The sequence below is a fragment of the Perognathus longimembris genome, chromosome 1, assembly GCF_023159225.1.
Source record: "Perognathus longimembris pacificus isolate PPM17 chromosome 1, ASM2315922v1, whole genome shotgun sequence".
NCBI classification, from domain to species: Eukaryota; Metazoa; Chordata; class Mammalia; order Rodentia; family Heteromyidae; genus Perognathus; species Perognathus longimembris.
Genome location: NC_063161.1, coordinates 5,783,957 through 5,800,623, shown reverse-complemented (window position 1 = coordinate 5,800,623; position 16,667 = coordinate 5,783,957). Strand labels below are relative to the sequence as shown.

Sequence of the window (16,667 nt, the reverse complement as noted above, 5' to 3'; positions counted from 1 at the left end):
CTCCGCATCTCTTCCCGGGGAGTCCTCTTCCGAAGTGAAACCAGAAAGCCACACGCTGGCTGGGCCCGGCTGGCGCGGCCCCCCGGCCGGCTTCGGAGCCAGGCTGGGTCCCTGCGCGCAAGGCCCAAGCCGGGACTCGCTTCCCGGCAGCCGGAGGCGGGCGCCCACCCTACCGACGGAGAAACTGGGGACCGGGTCTGGGTGAGGTCCGGCCGAGGAGGAAGCAGCCGCCGCCCCAGGAAAAAGTGCGGCCCCGGGGGCTTCCCGGGGAGGGCGACGAGAGCGAGCTCCACCGAACGTTTCCACCGGGCTCGTGCCCGCCGCCCGGCCCCGCCCGGCCCCGCCCAAGTCACTCCGGCGGCCGCCGCCTCCCCAGCCCACGCCGAGGGGGGCGGAAAACCCGCTCCAGCGCCTTTAAGGGGCGTGGCCACAGGCTCCGCCCCCTCATACTCCAGCACCGGGAGGAGCAGTCCAGGCGTGGGGCGGGGAGAGAAAAAGCGAGGCGTGCGCTGCTTTGCGCAGGCGCAGTGACCGGACGACGGACCGTGTGTTTCCAAAATGGCGGCTGCGATGGATGTGGACACCCCGAGCGGCACCAACAGCGGCGCGGGCAAGAAGCGCTTTGAAGTGAAAAAGGTTGGGTCTCCTCAGCGCCTTTCTGGGAAAAGCTAGAGAGGCGCAGATGTGGCTGGCAGGCCCGAGGGCGACCCAAGGCGCAGAGGAAAGGGCTTCGTTTCGGGGCGTTCCTGGGACCTGCTGCCACGGCAGGAAGTCGGGGGGCGGGCCTTGGGCTTGATCGGTGGGACAACTGCCCACTGCCTGGGGCCGTGCTGCTTTTGCTCGGAAGCCGAGCAGCCAATCACGAAGGAGCTTATTGGGAGACGCCGGGTTGCGATTTGGCCGGCGGAGCCGAGCGGCTCCTCTGTCACTGGGGTGGCTGCGGGGTGGGTGGGGGAGGGACGGGACGGGGCGGGGTGGGGGCGGGGGTCGCTGGGACTGCGGCGGAGGGAGCCGGGGACCCGACCCAGGTTCTCTCCCGCCGCGGAGGAGCGCGGCCGGCCCTCTCCCTGCCTCTCCCGCCCCTCCCTGGGCCGCGGGGTCCCCTGGCCGAGGCCCGGCCCCGGTCCTCGCCGCGCGGCGGCCTCCCCTCCGGCCCCTCCCCGCCCTCCCAGTTAGTGTCGAGGGCAAAACTTTGGCCTTGTGGTTGCCTCACCGCCTCGCCCGGCCCCTGGCGCTCTCTCGGTTGCACAGTTTAAAAAAGAAAAGAAAAGCAACGCTTGGCGGACTTGGTTAAAAGAATATTCGAGACTCCTACCTCGTGGCTTTTAGGGAGGGCTGAGGACGCGTTAACCTGGTGAAGGATGGGAAGGGAATAACGGGTGGAACGGGGCCCCCCTCCTCGTGACTGGCCACGTCTGTGAGGAAGGTGTTGGTGGCCACCTCGGGAAGACCCTGAAATGGGCAAGATGGTGGTCCTGGGACCCCTGGCGACCCGCGCCCCCGGGCTTGCACCGACTTGTGCTGTGTGTGGTCGTCTCCGTGGCCGCTGCTGCTCAGTGAGAACCAAGCAGCCATATTGAAGAATAATGGAAGGGAGGGGTTTTTTTTCCTTCCAAGTGGAGGCTGCGGTGTGAAGCGAGCTGAAGAAGTTACCTAGAGGCTAAGGAGTGTGCCAGGAAGACAACAAAGATGGAGGTTTGGGAAGTAGCACCACATTAGCGCGGGAGAGGGGCTGGTGGGCTGGGAATGTGGCCTAGCGGTAGAGTGGCCTGCACGAAGCCAGCCCTGGGTTCGATTCCTCAGCACCACATACACAGAAAAGGCCGGACGTGGCACCGTGACTCAAGTGGTAGAGTGCCAGCCTGGAGTAAAAAGAAAGAAGCCAGGGACAGTGCTTAGGTCCCAAGACTGGCGCTGTATAGATGTGAACACACACACACACACACACACAGCTGTGCCTGCCGCCTCATCCTAGCCACTCAGCAGGTTGAGACCTGAGGTACCGAGCTTCACAGCCAGCCCCAACAGGAAGATCCTGAGACTCTTATGGCCAGAGACCCAGCAGAAAATCCAGAAATTGAGAGGTTGCTCAAGTGGTAGAATGCCAGCCTTGAGCAAAAAAGCTAAGTGAGAGTTCTAGGCCCTTAGTTCTAGCCCCAATACTGGTACCCCCATTCCCCCCCAAAAAAAGTTTCTAAGGTGGGGGTGGGAGGCGTTGTCCAGTTAGTAGAACACTAGCCACTGAGCAGAAGCGGCACATACTGAGTTCTGAGCCCTGGGCTCCGGCCTAAAACACTGTGTATATACTTGTGACAATAGGATTAGTGATGTTTGGAAATAAGAATTACATTGAGGGCATCAGTTGATAAGAACCAAATATTCTAGTGAATTTTTGTTTGTTATGAAGTACTCTTGTATAGTTTAAGAGGTGACCTTGTTCAGTTTACTGACCTGGGTAACTAGTTATCCAGCTTAGCCCAGGATTTCCCACCCGATGATCCAATTTTCATCTTAATCCGTTCTGTTCCAGGCTTTCACCTTTCCAAACCCAAGCTTTCAGGGCTGCCTTGAAGAACAGATATTTATTCAGATTTTGATCTATTCTAAAACTGTCCGGGAAACCAGCAGAGTACTTTGTACATATTAAATGAAAAACAGGGGTGCTTCAAAATTTGCTTGCTACAGGCAAAAGGTTCAAAGATGACTCATTAATTTCTGTGTTCGTTTCTGCAGCCTTTGAGTGAAAAAATGTGATAGCATAGATGTAGCTTACGATTGCCTTCTGAAATAAGAATAATACAATATTCAAGAAATACTGGGCTGGGAATATAACTTAGTGGCAAGAGTGCTCGCCTCGTATACATGAAGCCCTGGGTTCGATTCCCCAGCACCACATATACAGAAAATGGCCAGAAATGGCGCTGTGGCTCAAGTGGCAGAGTGCGCTAGCCTTGAGCAAAAAGAAGCCAGGGACAGTGCTCAGGCTCTGAGTCCAAGGCCCAGGACTGGAAAAAAATAAATAAAAATAAGGTTATTAAAAAAGAAATACTTCGGTTTCGTGGTCCATGTAGCCAAAGAGATGGTAACTATTTGCAGCAGGAAGCATTACAATATGTGCTTATATTAAAGGACTATTGCATTGGACTTGGAATGTGGCTCAGTGGTAGAGTGCTTGCCCTAGCATGCGTGAAGCCCTGGGTTCCGTTCCACAGTACCACGTAAACAGAAAAGACTGGAAGTGGCACTGTGGCTCAAGTGGTATAGAGTGGTAGCCTTGAGCAAAAAGAAGCTCAAGGGCAGTGCCCAGGCCCCAAGTCCAAGCCCCAAGACTGGCAAAAAAAAGAAAGAAAGAAAAGTGCATTGTTCCTCCTTTTTCTCTTTGCAGTGGAATGCAGTAGCCCTGTGGGCTTGGGATATTGTGGTTGATAACTGTGCCATCTGCAGGAACCATATTATGGATCTTTGTAAGTAACTGGCGGAGGCTGGGAGGAAAGTGAGAAGGTAACATTGACTGTGGCTATCCTAACATGGTAATTGGCAGGTTTAAAATAGAGTAGTTTGGGCCTGGCACTGGTAGTTCACATCTGTAATCCTAACTCAGATCTGAAGATCAGGGTTCAAAGCCAGCTCCAGCAAGAAAGCCTTGAGACTCTTATCTCCTGAGATTATCTCTAATTAACACTAGACTTGAGCAAAAGTTCAGCGATCTCACCAAGGCCCTAAGTTTTAGCCCCAGGACAGACAGACAGATGCCACAAACATGAGCACATGCAGAATTGAAAATTTTCTAATATCTCATTAATAAAGTAAAAAGAAACAAGTGAAGTTGATTTCAATATTTAGCCTACAATATCCAAGAGAAAACACCTTTTTGTTTATTTGTTCTGGTACTGGGACCTGAATTCCGGACCTCATGCTCTTGCTTTAGCTTTTTAGCTTGAAAATATTTCAACATGTAATCAACGTAAATCAATATAAACATGGCTGGGAGTACGGTCTAGTGATGGAGCACTTGACTCACATGTACAAGGTCTGGGTTTGAGCCCCAGTGCCGAAAGAAATGTACTGTTTACATTCTTTTTTTCTTTTTGTATTAGGTCTTTAAATTCAGGCTAGCCTCATTGTAAATGTTCAAGAACCACATGTGGCTAATGGCTACTTTATTGTACAATGTACAATGTAGCTCTTAGTTAATCTTCAGCTCTCCACTTAAACTTGCTCAGTAACCATATTCACACACACATGGCCTACAGCAGTTCTCTTAAATATTCCCAAGATGCCCTGCCATTTTCCTGTGTATTGATCACTTAACTAAGTGGTACTCTTCTATTTACTACTATATGTCTAGCATAGTGACCAGTACGTAGTAATTTCTCATTAAATGTTTGCTAGATGAGTAACAAACCCAAAAAAAGGAGTCAAGTGTGACCATTGCAACTTGAGAAACACAAATCAAATACTGTGTTAGAAAGCAATCATTGGGCTGAGAATATGGCCTAGTGGCAAGAGTGCTTGCCTCCTACACATGAAGCTCTTGGTTCGATTCCCCAGCACCACATATATGGAAAACGACCCGAAGAGGCGCTGTGGCTCAGGTGGCAGAGTGCTAGCCTTGAGCAGGAAGAAGCCGGGGACAGTGCTCAGGCCCAGAGTCCAAGGCCCAGGACTGGCCAAAAAAAAAAAAAAAGAAAGCAATCATGAGGGCTGGGGATATGGCCTAGTGGCAAGAGTGCTTGCCTCGTATACATGAAGCCCTGGGTTCAATTCCCCAGCACCACGTATATAGAAAACGGCCAGAAGTGGCGCTGTGGCTCAAGTGGCAGAGTGCTAGCCTTGAGCAAAAGGAAGCCAGGGACAGTGCTCAGGCCCTCAGTCCAAGGCCCAGGACTGGCCAAAAAAAAAAAAAAGCAGTCATGACACTTTCCTCTAGTTGTCTCTCTGTGTCTTTAAGCTTTAACTCTGTTTTCCTTTTCATACTCCAAAGATTTGCAGCCACTATGTTGTTTCAGAGGGCTGGAAGAAACCCATCAAAGAAAAAGAGGAGCACAGTTTTAAATGTGTTTGGATGGAGTCTTTAATTAAAAGCTTGTCCATTTCTATCTATCCCTTGACATTTTACAAGTTATAGCTAGAGAAAAATTTACTTTCTTGGAACTCTTGTCTGAAAATAGTTTATAATTTTATATAATTTTGGTTTTTAAAAATATGTCACTGTGGACTGGGAATATGGCCTAGTGGTAGAGTGCTTGCCTTGCATACATGAAGCCCTTGGTTCGATTCCTCAGCACCACATATATGGCAAAAGCCAGAAGTGGTACTGTGACTCAAGTGATAGAGTGCTAGGCTTGAGCACAAAGAAGCCAGGGACAGTGCTCAGGCCCTGAGTTCAAGCCCCAGGACTGGCAAAAAAAAGAAAGAAATGTCATTACATATTTCTCAAGATTCAAAAGAACATACTTCTTAGGAGGCCCACAAAAAGCAAAAACCATCCATAAGCTTTGTTATCTTATATTTGATTCTTGAGAGATCTGGGTAGACTTTTTACTTAAATACCTTTTTTTTTTCAACTTGTTTGGGTTTTTTAATTAACTTATACAATGCATGTACACAGACAGAGAAAGGTTACACTTAGGGGATGAACCAAAAGGTGTTACTCCTATGAATATGTAAAATATGACTTACCAAAACAAATTTCTAGAAACTGGAACATGGTTTTTTATTGCTGGTGGTGGTTTTATTGTTAGTGGTAGTGTCTACTATTTTTGTTGTTCTCTCTTTTTAGGGAGACAAAGGGGGATTACGGGAATGGAGGGAGAATAAACAAATGAAGTCCTAGTTATCTTTTTTTGGTCATTCATAGGGCTTGAACTCAGGACCTGAGCTCTTGTTTAAATACCTATTTGGTTTTATAGTATGCCTTAAATGTTAACTAAAGTTTAATGTTGAACTCCTATGTAAAAATATTTTAAAATTATTACTATTTTTTCCTCTTTTTTTGGATATGTCTTTGTGTGTATGTATCTGCGTGTGTGCATGCATGGGTGCTGATCCTAGGATTTGAACTCAGAACCTGGGCACTGTTCCTGAGTTTTGTTTTGCTGAAGGGTAGTGCCTCTACCACTTGAGCCACAACTCTGCTTCAGGCTTTTTGGTTAGTTTAGTAGAGATAAGAGTCTCATAGACTTTGCTGCCCAGGCTGGCTTTGAACAGCCATCCTCATATCTCAGCCTCGAGTAGCTATGATTATAGGCATGAACTACTGGCCCTGGCTTAGGATTTTCTTTTTAATTTATCTTTTTGTCTGTGTGTGCCCATATTGGGGAGCTTGAATTCAGTCTTTTACTCTTGCTTGGCTTTTTCTATTCAAGGCTAGCACTCTACCACTTAAGTCACAGCGCCACTTCTGGCTTTTTCTATACATACGTGGTGCTGAGGAATCAAATTCAGGGCTTCATGTACATGAGGCAAGCACTCTACCACTGGGCCATATTCCCAGCCCCTTGTTGGTTATTTTTACAATGCAGTTTCAAAACTTTTCTCCCTGGCTAGCCTCCATTCTCACTCTTAGCCTCTCAAGTAGCTTGAGTTGCATCGATTACTAGCACCCAGTTTCAGTCATTCTCTTTATAGCATTGTAATGGAAAAAAAATTACCCTTCAGAAGCATGCCTTTTTGCTGTATGTAGTGGCTCACATTGTAATTTCAGCAACTAAAGAAGGAGATCAAGAGGAGCACATTAGCTGGGCACTAGTAGCTCACGCCTGTAATCCTAGCTACTTGGGAGGCTGAGAGCTGAGGATCCTTGAAGCCTACCTGGGCAGAAAAGTTTGTAAGACTCCTATCTCCCAGAAACTACTCAGAAAATAGAAGCGGTGCTGGGGCTCAAGCGGTAGAGCACTGACGTTGAACACAAAGAGGCTCAGAGACTGCTCCCAGGCCGTAAGTTCAAGTCCCAGGACTGGCAGGGGAAAAAAAAGAGGAGCACATTTTGAGGCAGCCCAGGCAAAACAAGAATTTATCAAGAACTCATCTCCACCAGCTGAGCATGGGGGCTTGTGCCTCTCAGCTTCACAAAAAAACAAAAAGAGGATGATTGCAATCCAGCCAACCTGGGCAAAAAAAAAAAAAACCATCTAGTTTTAGAGCCTCTGCCTAACAAGGGCAAAGCCTTCTGTTCAAACCCCAATGCCACTGTTGGGAGGAGGAGGGGAGGCGTGAAATATACCACCACTGGGACTTGAATTCAGGGCTTCCTTCGCTTGGCTTTTCATTCATGACTGGTTCTCCACAACTTGAGCCATGCGTCCAGTTGTGGTGCGGCTTTTTGCTGATTAGTTGGGGGTGAGTCTCAGGGTTGTCTGCCCAGGCTGGCTAAAAAACAAAAAACAATGGGTAATTGAGGATGGAAAGGCTGCTGCAGGATGCGAAGCTTTGCTGCTGTCAGTGATGCCATTGCTCTTGTTCCCACAGGCATAGAGTGTCAGGCTAACCAGGCGTCGGCGACTTCCGAGGAGTGTACGGTTGCGTGGGGAGTCTGTAATGTAAGGAAATGTCTCCCCCTATCAGCAAGGCCACGTCTCCTGTGTCCATCATTTAACTTTCTAGGGAAAAAAAAACAATTAGCCCACTCTCTCTCCCAAAAGACAGACACAAAATAATTTCAAATCCTCATCAAGATAAATATTTTTAGTTAATGGGAAAAAGGGACTAGTTCAGGGGGGCTGGGGATATGGCCTAGTGGCAAGAGTGCTTGCCTCGTATACTTGAAGCCCTGGGTTCAATTCCCCAGCACCACATATACAGAAATCGGCCAGAAGTGGCGCTGTGGCTCAAGTGGCAGAGTGCTAGCCTTGAGCAAAAAGAAGCCAAGGACAGTGCTCAGGCCCTAAGTCCAAGGTCCAGGACTGGCAAAAAAAAAAGGGACTAGCTCATCTTAACTATAAAGTGGGCCACTGAGGATAGAGCTCAGCAGGATTATCTAGCATGTGCAAGACTAGGTTCAATCCCCAGCTTGTGGGGAACGAGTGGGGACATTGTGCCTGTAATCCCAGCACTCAGGAGGCTGAGGGAAGAAGATGGCAGATTTAAAGTCAGCCTCAGCTACATAGTCACCTATTTCATGAAAACAGTCATAATAATAGAGGGCAACCACTTGCCTCTTGTTTTTTTTTTTGGGGGGGGGGGTCGGTTGTGGGGCTTGAACTCAGGGCCTGGGTGCTGTCCCTGAGCCTCTTTGTGCCCAAAGCTAGCGCTCTACCACTGGAGCCACAGCGTCACTTCCAGATTTACTTTATTGCCCAGGTTGGCTTTGAACCTTGATCCTCAGTTCTCAGCCCCCTGAATAGCCAGGGTTACCGCGGTGCACACCGGCCTCCAGTGCAGAGCACCTTCTTCATTCTGTCACTTCCTCTTGGCCAAGGTCACAGGGGCAAGCCCGTGTGGACATAGGATGGCTTGGGGCATCCATGAGGATGAGGTAGTCAGACTGGGTATTTTGCTGTCCCTGACATTGAGGTACATGCTAAGAGCCACATTCCTTTCTGAGAAGGGGGAAAGGGTGAGCTCCACTTGGAAGTGTGGTTAAGGAGCACCTCGCTCGGATGAGCCTACCCTGAAGGAAAGCAGGCAGCGTGTGTCAGCAGCCCTGGCCTAGACCTGAGTGCTAATTCTGCCTCTCTGTGAGTTAGGCAAGTCATTTGTCTGGGTTTCAGTTTCCTGTCTGTAAAGTGCAGATAATAGTATCTATCTAGCCTGCTTGCCAGTGTTGTCAGGAGGCTCAGATGAGGTCGAACATTTGAACATGGTCTGAAAACCGTGGACTCCTGTGAATGCATCCCCTGTACATGGGACACTCTGTAATACACAGTGGCATAGCTGGGATCAGAAATGCTGGCACCTGGCACCAGTGGCTCACACCTGTAATCTAGCTACTCAGGAGGATGAGATCTGAGGGTCCCAGTTCAAAGCCAGCCCAGGCAGTCTCTTATCTGCAGTTAATCACCAGAACACTGAAAGTGACTCTGTGGCTTAAATTGTAGAGCCCTACATACCCTTGAGCAAAAGAGCTCAGGGACAGCCCCAGGCCCAGAGTTCAAGCCCCACAACCTTGACCATCCAAAAAAAAAAGATAGCTTTTGGACAGTGCCACCCCTTCCCTCACATTTTCCCAGTTTTTCCCTCCGGTCCCCACCCACAAATTGTTAAATTCATTTTCAACATAGCGTCTAGTGAGCAGCACTGCTGCAGGAAATGGGATCTTACCAAAAGCTACACTCTGGGGCACGGTCATCCCCATCAGAATCCATAATGTACTTGCCTTGGATTCCATTCTTTTTTTTTTTTTTTTTGCCAGTCCTGGAGCTTGAACTCAAGGCCTGAGCACTGTCCCTGGCTTCTTTTTGCTCAAGGCTAGCACTCTACCACTTGAGCCACAGCGCCACTTCTGGCTTCTTCTATACATATGTGGTGTTAAGGAATCGAACCCAGGGCTTCCTGTATAGGAGGCAAGCACTCTACCACTAAGCCATATTCACAGCCCAGGATTCCATTCTTAATACTGAGTTAATTGTCAGCAGACAGTTCATCAGTGCAACCCTCTTGTATTATTCATGTAGGCTAATGCAAAAAATAATAATAATGATGAGAAAATTTATCACAAGATAAAAATCCATACAGTATGATTGCTAGATTCCATGTCTATTTTGAAACCGCTGACCAGATTTCAAAGCTTTTATTAAACCAAGCATTGAAGTATCCATCCCTCCCTTGCCCAACTGTAGCCACCAATCACAGATTATGTGGAGGAGGACCCCCATTGCTTCTCTCCTCCAGTGAGCAGGGCCAGGCAGGGGGCAGTAGAGGAGAGTAAGTATCCATTCTACCTGGCAGTAATGTCCACATGTCATTAGTGCACCCCAAAATACAGCAAATACGTGCCCTTCCTTAAACCTAAGTCCCTTGGCTGGTAGTGTTCTTGGCCCCCTGATCTTTTTAATTTCTTATTGATCACAAATAATTTTGATGTCCCTCGGTATACTTCCTTTTACTCCTTTTTTTAAAAAAAGAAAGAAAAACACTTTATAAAAATCTCTCAACCATTACAGGATTTTTAAGTCCTGGGCTAAATGTATCTATAAAGTAGAAAGTAAAGCCCTTTGGTCAGAGTTGAGCTGAGTGTAAAGAGAGGCTGGGGGTCCCCATTTCAGCCCTGGGTGGGGGGTGAGAGGCCCTATTCTGGGAGTCCCCATTCTTCAAGGACAGGACGCGGTGGGGAAGAGGCTGCTAATCAGGAGTGGGAAAGCTTGAAATCTGCATGTGATCAGGGCCTCCTTCCTTTTCTGTTTTTGGGGGCCTTGGAACTCAGGGCCTGGGCTCTGTCCCTGGCTTCTTTTGGCTCAAGGCTAGCACTGCCACTTGAGCCACAGTCCCACTTCCAGCTGTTTCTGTTTATATTACTGAGGAATCAAACCCAGGGCTTCACACATGCCAGGCAAGCACTCTACCAGTAAGCCCCCTTCCTAGCCCAGGGCCTCCTTTCTCAAGAGGATAAAATAGAAGCATCCTCTTACTAGGTAAATGAGAATGGAAGTCACATTCCTTTCTCCCTTAAGGAAAGGAAGGAACTCATTCTAGAATATTCTTCTCTGCTCCCCAAACCATCTTTATCCTTAGTAGAAAAACATTTCTATCACATTTTTTTGGCAGTATTCTTGTCTCCAGGGGAGGGGTCCCAGGTAAATCCACGAAGAGGCGGGGGGGTCTGCCCCTTACCTGCTGCCATTTTCTCAGCACCTCATGTCCACTGCCCTGGCTGTGAGAGGTGGTATCTAGGTGACAGGTCTTCCACAAGCTTACTCTTAACAAATATGTCTTTTCTTTCAGCATGCCTTTCATTTCCATTGCATTTCTCGCTGGCTCAAAACGCGGCAGGTGTGCCCTTTGGACAACAGAGAGTGGGAATTCCAAAAGTACGTGTCTGCCTGTCTGTGTGTCGTAAGTCTGGGCTTTGGGGTCTGCACCATCTTCTGACCTGCCTCCAGCTGAAGAGAAGGTGCACTTGTAGAATGTGCCTTGCTGCTTTAGATGAGTTCTGGTGAATGTACACAGGATCAGCCCTCAAAGTTACCAGCCTTCTAGGATTTATGAAAATAGGAATCGAACCCAGGGCTTCATGCATGCAAGATGAGCATTCTACCACTAGGCCACATCCCCAGCCCTAATTTTTTTTTTTTTTGCCAGACCTGGGGCTTGAATTCAGGGCCTGAGCACTGTCCCTGGCTTCTTTTTGCTCAAGGCTAGCCCTCTGCCACTTGAACCACAGTGCCACTTCTGGCTTTTTCTATATTGTGGTGCTGAGGAATCGAACCAAGGGCTTCATGTATGCAAGGCAAGCACCTTACTATTAGGCCATATTCCCAGCCCCAGCCCTAAATGTTTATTATTAATAAAAGATGTTACAGTAAATTTTTAACAATTTAAATGGCTGAAAGGATATACTACAAAGATATCCCACTTGAGACTTTGAAAGTAAGCCTCATACTAGATGGTTTGGGTTTGGTTTTGTGGAACTGGGGTTTGAACATAATGCTTGCTAGCCAGGTGCACTACCACTTGAGCTAGGCCTCTAGCCCAGCACCAACTTCTTAGTAGCTTTTCTATCTCCTTATATGTACTTGCATAGTATAAATATTTTGTTTGTTTTGCCAGTCCTGGGGCTTGAACTCGGCCTGGGCACTGTCCCTGAGCTCAAGGCTAGCACTCTACCACTTGAGCCTCAACGCCACTTCTGGCTTTTTTGTTTCTGTGTTACTAAGGAACCCAGGGCTTCATGCATGCTAGGCAAGCCCAATATGAGTATTTTATTGTTTTGTTTTTGTGTTTGAACTCAGGACCCTGCACTCTAGGCATATACACTCTACTACTACTTGAGCTGCAGCCCTGCTGTTTCGGGCTTTATTTTCTGAATAGAATCTACTTTTTACACCTAGACCAGCCTGAACTACAGTCCTCCTAGTTACATTTCTTTGTAGCTAGAATAATAGGTGTAGACAACCACAGGAGCTATTGGTTGAAATGGAGTCTAACTTTTTGCCCCTACTGGATACAACCATGAAGCTCCCGATGTCCGTCCACCATCTGGACATTACAAGAGTTAGCACCTCACCTTAATGGATATGAGTGTTTTGTCTTTGTGCTGGGGCTTGACTGATCTCAGAACCTCACACTGCCCCTTAACTTTTTTTTTTTTTTTTGCCAGTCCTGGGGCTTGGACTCAGGGCCTGAGCACTGTCCCTGGCTTCTTTTTGCTCAAGGCTAGCACTCTGCCACTTGAGCCACAGCGCCACTTCTGGACATTTTCTGTATATGTGGTGCTGGGGAATTGAACCCAGGGCCTCATGTATATGAGGCAAGCACTCTTGCCACTAGGCCATATCCCCAGCCCCGCCCCTTAACTTTTGTTACACATGACTGGCTTTATACCACTTGAGACACTCTTCTGCTTCCTGCTTTTTGTTGGTTATTTAGAGATGAGTGTCTCATGAATTTGCGCAGCTAGGTCTGAACTGAGATCCTCAGATCTTAGCCTCCTAAGTAGCTAGGATTATAGGGTTGACCACTGTTACCTGGCACTGGGCATATTTTTTTTCCTAAAATGAATCCAATATAGCACTTCACCTTCCTTATTTTTCAGTTCCTACGTTTCACATTCATAGTAACAAACTGCTTTGTTTTTTGTTTTTGTTTTTTTTTTGGCCAGTCCTGGGCCTTGGACTCAGGGCCTGAGCACTGTCCCTGGCTTCTTCCCGCTCAAGGCTAGCACTCTGCCACCTGAGCCACAGCGCCCCTTCTGGCCGTTTTCCATATATGTGGTGCTGGGGAATCGAACTGAGAGCTTCATGTGTGGGAGGCAAGCACTCTTGCCACTAGGCCATATTCCCAGCCCCCAAACTGCTTTGTTGTACGTGTGCTGGCCCTGGACCTCAGGCTTCAGGTGCTGGCCTTGTACTTTTGCTCAAGGCCAGCAAAAGACAGCGGGGATGTGGCTCTCCTGTTGGAGCCAAAGCTCCGCTTCCAACTCATTTTCTGTCATTAATTGGAGATTACTGTCTCCCAGAGTCTCACACAGCCTTTACTGCCCAGGCTGACTTCAAACTGTAATCCTCCCATCTCAGCTACGAGGATTGTAGGCAGGAACCACTGGCACCTGGGTTTTTCTTTTTCTTTTTCTTTTTTGTTATTTATACAATGAGGTTACAGTTCCATAAGTCAGGTTATGAGTACAATGCTTCTTGATCAGTATCACCTCTACCATCATTCTCCTTCATTTTACCCCTCCTATCCCTGCTTCAAGTTAAAAGTATCACAGACTTTCCCGCCTGGGCTGGCTTCAAACTGCCATACTCAGCTCTCAGCCTCCTAAGCATTGCAGGCTTGAGCCACTGGCACCCAGCTCCTTGGTTTTTTTGTCTGTTTTCCTTTTTCATTTGGTTTCTTCGGGGCTGGGACTCTGCCTGAGTGTTGTTGCTGAGCTCTTCTGCCCCAGGCTACTGCTCCACCTCTGCTGGCAGCTCCACTTGCGCTTTTGCTGCTTAGTTGAAGATGAGTCTCACAGACTTTCCTACTGCGGTTGCCTTCCAGCCACAATCCTCAGGCCCAGACCTCAGCCTCCTTAGTGGCTAGGATAACAGGTGTGAGTGCCCAGCTTCCGAGCAGCTTGTATAATCTTGTTAGGGCCAACTTTTAGCTCTGAAGCAATCAGAACCCCCTGAAAGGCGTGCCTGGTTTTGCCACAGCTCTCTCTGGGATACTGGATCTGATCTGATGACAGATTGATAGATTTTGAAACCGAAACCTGTTTCCTTGCTATCCTCAGGATTTGCCTTACCCCAAACCAACCTGATAGCTGAGGTGAAGTGAAGGAGTTTAAAGGCTGCTCACAGCATCTAGGTCACTAGCTGGAGCCAATAGAACAAAGCTCCTTTTCCAGCCCCTAGGAACAACTTTCCTTCTCACCTGCCAGCGTGTCAGGTGGTCAAGGTGGAGTGGTTTGGTTGGGCACAGAGAGAACCATGAAGTTTGGGGTTTTGGAGGAGGAGAAATCAGCACTCACCCTTCCTGGAACACACATGCACACTTGTGATTGTTTACATCTTTCCAAAGTTCTAATTCAAGTTGTCTCTATGTTTAAGTATGTGTTTATAGTCTGAAGTAGGAAGTTACCATGGGATTAATAAAGTCATTTACTTTGTCTTTCAGGTATGGCCACTAGAACAAGAATTCTTCCATCAAGCCTAACTGTTTTGTTATTCATTTAGTGACCAGCCCCTCTTAATTATACGTTAGCTAGAACTGTGTCTTTTCTCCTTTGTCTTTTCATTTTGCTGTTCCTGCAGTGATACTGTATTCTGTGTCAAATAAAGTCCAGTTGGATTCTAGAGTGGATGCTGTCTCTTGTGTATGGGAAAAAGGAGTGTAAGTGAAGCGATCTCTCTTTCCAGGTTAGAAAGCTTGTTTTGAGCTTGAGGGGCTGGGAATATGGCCTAGTGGTAAAGTGCTTGCCTTGTATACATGAAGCCCTGGGTTTCCTCAGCACTACATATATAGCAAAAGCCGGAAGTGGTGCTATGGCTCAAGTGGCAGAGTGCTAGCCTTGAGCAAAAAGAAGCCAGTGACAGTACTCAGGCCCCGAATTCAAGCCCCAGGACTGGCAAAAAACAAAACAAATGAAAGTAAAATTGTAGCCAGGTACCAGTGGCCCATACCTTGTAATCCTACCTCCACAGGAGGCTGAGATCTGAGGATGTGGTTCAAAGTTGTTCAAGGCAGGAAAGTCCCTGAGACTTGAACTCAGCCTGGGAATGTCTCTGAACTTTTTCCACTCAAGACCTGCACTCTTCCTCTTTGAGCCACAGTTCCACTTGTGATTTTCTGGGGGTTACCTGTAGATAAAGAGTCTCAGGAACTTCCCTGTCCAGGCTGGCTTTGAACCGCGATCATCATATCTCAGCCTCCTGAGTAGGATTAGAGATATAAGCCACTGGCACCCAGCTTCCTAAGACTCTTTTATCTCTAATAACCAGCAAAAACCCAGATGTGGAGCTGTGACTAAAGTGGGAGAGCACCATCCTTAAGTGACGAACTAAGGGAATCATAAATGTACAGCATAGCACAGGCACCAGGACACTAGTCAGTTTTGTGCCAATCTGAAGCAGTGCACAGCTGGATAAGGAAGGGCGTGGAACTCCATCATCCAGCACAGCACAGTCCTGGCTCCGTAGTTCATTCTCATGGCAGTGGACCAGGAGCCTCCTATTTACGTCCCCCTAGCAGGTAGGCAACAAGCATGCACTATCACACCCTGCTTGTTTGGAGTTGAGATGGAATCCTGTGAACTTTTTGCCCCAGGCTGTCCAAGAACCACAGCCCTCTTGCTATTTTCCTCCTGAGTAGCAAAGATTACAGGTATGCACTCAGGTTCAAATTTATGGATACTAGACCTTTTACATTTGGAGGGAACTTTTTTTTTTTCTTTTTTTTTTTTGTCGGTCCTGGGGCTTGAAGTCAGGGCCTGGGCACTGTCCTTGAACCTCTTTGCGCTCACGGCTAGTCCTCTTGCGCTCACAGGTAGTCCTCTGTCACGTGAGCCACAGTGCCACTTCCGGCTTCTGTGTATGCAGTACTAGGGAACTCAGGGCTTCATGCGTACTAGGCAAGAACTCTACCACTAAACCGCATTCCTAGCCCTAGAGAGAGCTTTTCCTTAAGGAAAAATATAAAGTAGCCGGGTGCCATTGGCTCACACCTGTAATCTTAGCTACTCGGGAAGCCAAGATGAGAGGGTTCAAAGTGGTAGAGCACTAGCCTTGAGCAAAAGAAGCTTGGGGACAGCACCCAGGCCCTGAGTTCAAGCCCCAAGACTGGCAAAAAAAACTAAACATTGCAATTGCTAGAGTTTTGGGGTTTGGAGTATAGTTCAGAGGTAGTATGTATTTAGCATTCACAAGACCTGGGGTTCCCAAGGGAAAAGGAGGGGAAGGGAAGAGAGGAGAAAAGAAAAAGGAGGGAGGGAGGGAAAGTGCCACTGAACCCCACTGCCTTGCCTTGTCTAATACTGAACTGTCAGGTCTTCACTTGAGTCCTTCCATCCATCCCAGCCGCCTCCCTTGCAGCCTTCTCCTTCCTACAAATGGTACCGTATCCATCTGTGTGCTCAAGCAAAAACGGTAGCTCTCCTTGGTGTTTGTCCTCTTCCTGCTATTTGACTTTTGCCAAGCTGCACTGGTGTGAGGTCCATCCCGTGCGTTTCCCTCCATCTTCCCCTCCAGCCTTGTCACCTCCCTGCTTTCCCCTCCCTTCCTCCTTCCCTCTCCACCTCACACTTGCCAATAGCTTTGCTCCTGTTTTGCTACCCCTTCTATTCTGCCCGGAACTTTTTTAAATGTGAGGGTGTGTGTTTGTTTGTTTGTTTGTGGGGGGTGTTGGTTTGTTTTTTTTGTTGGTTGGTTGGTTGGTTTGCCAGTCCTGGGCCCTGAACTCAGGGCCTGAGCACTGTCCCTGGCTTCTTTTTGCTCAAGGCTAGCACTCTGCCACTTGAGCCACAGCGCCACTTCCCGCTTTTTCTGTATATGTGGTGCAGAGGAATGGAACCCAGGGCTTCATGCATGCTA

At 48.0% G+C, this 16,667-nt stretch overlaps 1 protein-coding gene across 1 annotated transcript; it reads left to right on the top strand.

Annotated features, from left to right (window-relative positions):
• The first annotated feature begins 484 nt into the window (after positions 1–484).
• Rbx1 (ring-box 1) lies at positions 485–14,435 on the top strand. The gene is made up of 5 exons (XM_048354880.1): positions 485–636; positions 3,386–3,464; positions 7,471–7,541; positions 10,882–10,967; positions 14,257–14,435. The coding sequence occupies exons 1-5, from the start codon at positions 559–561 to the stop codon at positions 14,267–14,269; spliced, it is 327 nt and encodes a 108-aa protein (XP_048210837.1). The 5' UTR covers positions 485–558; the 3' UTR covers positions 14,270–14,435.
• Positions 14,436–16,667: the final 2,232 nt, after the last annotated feature.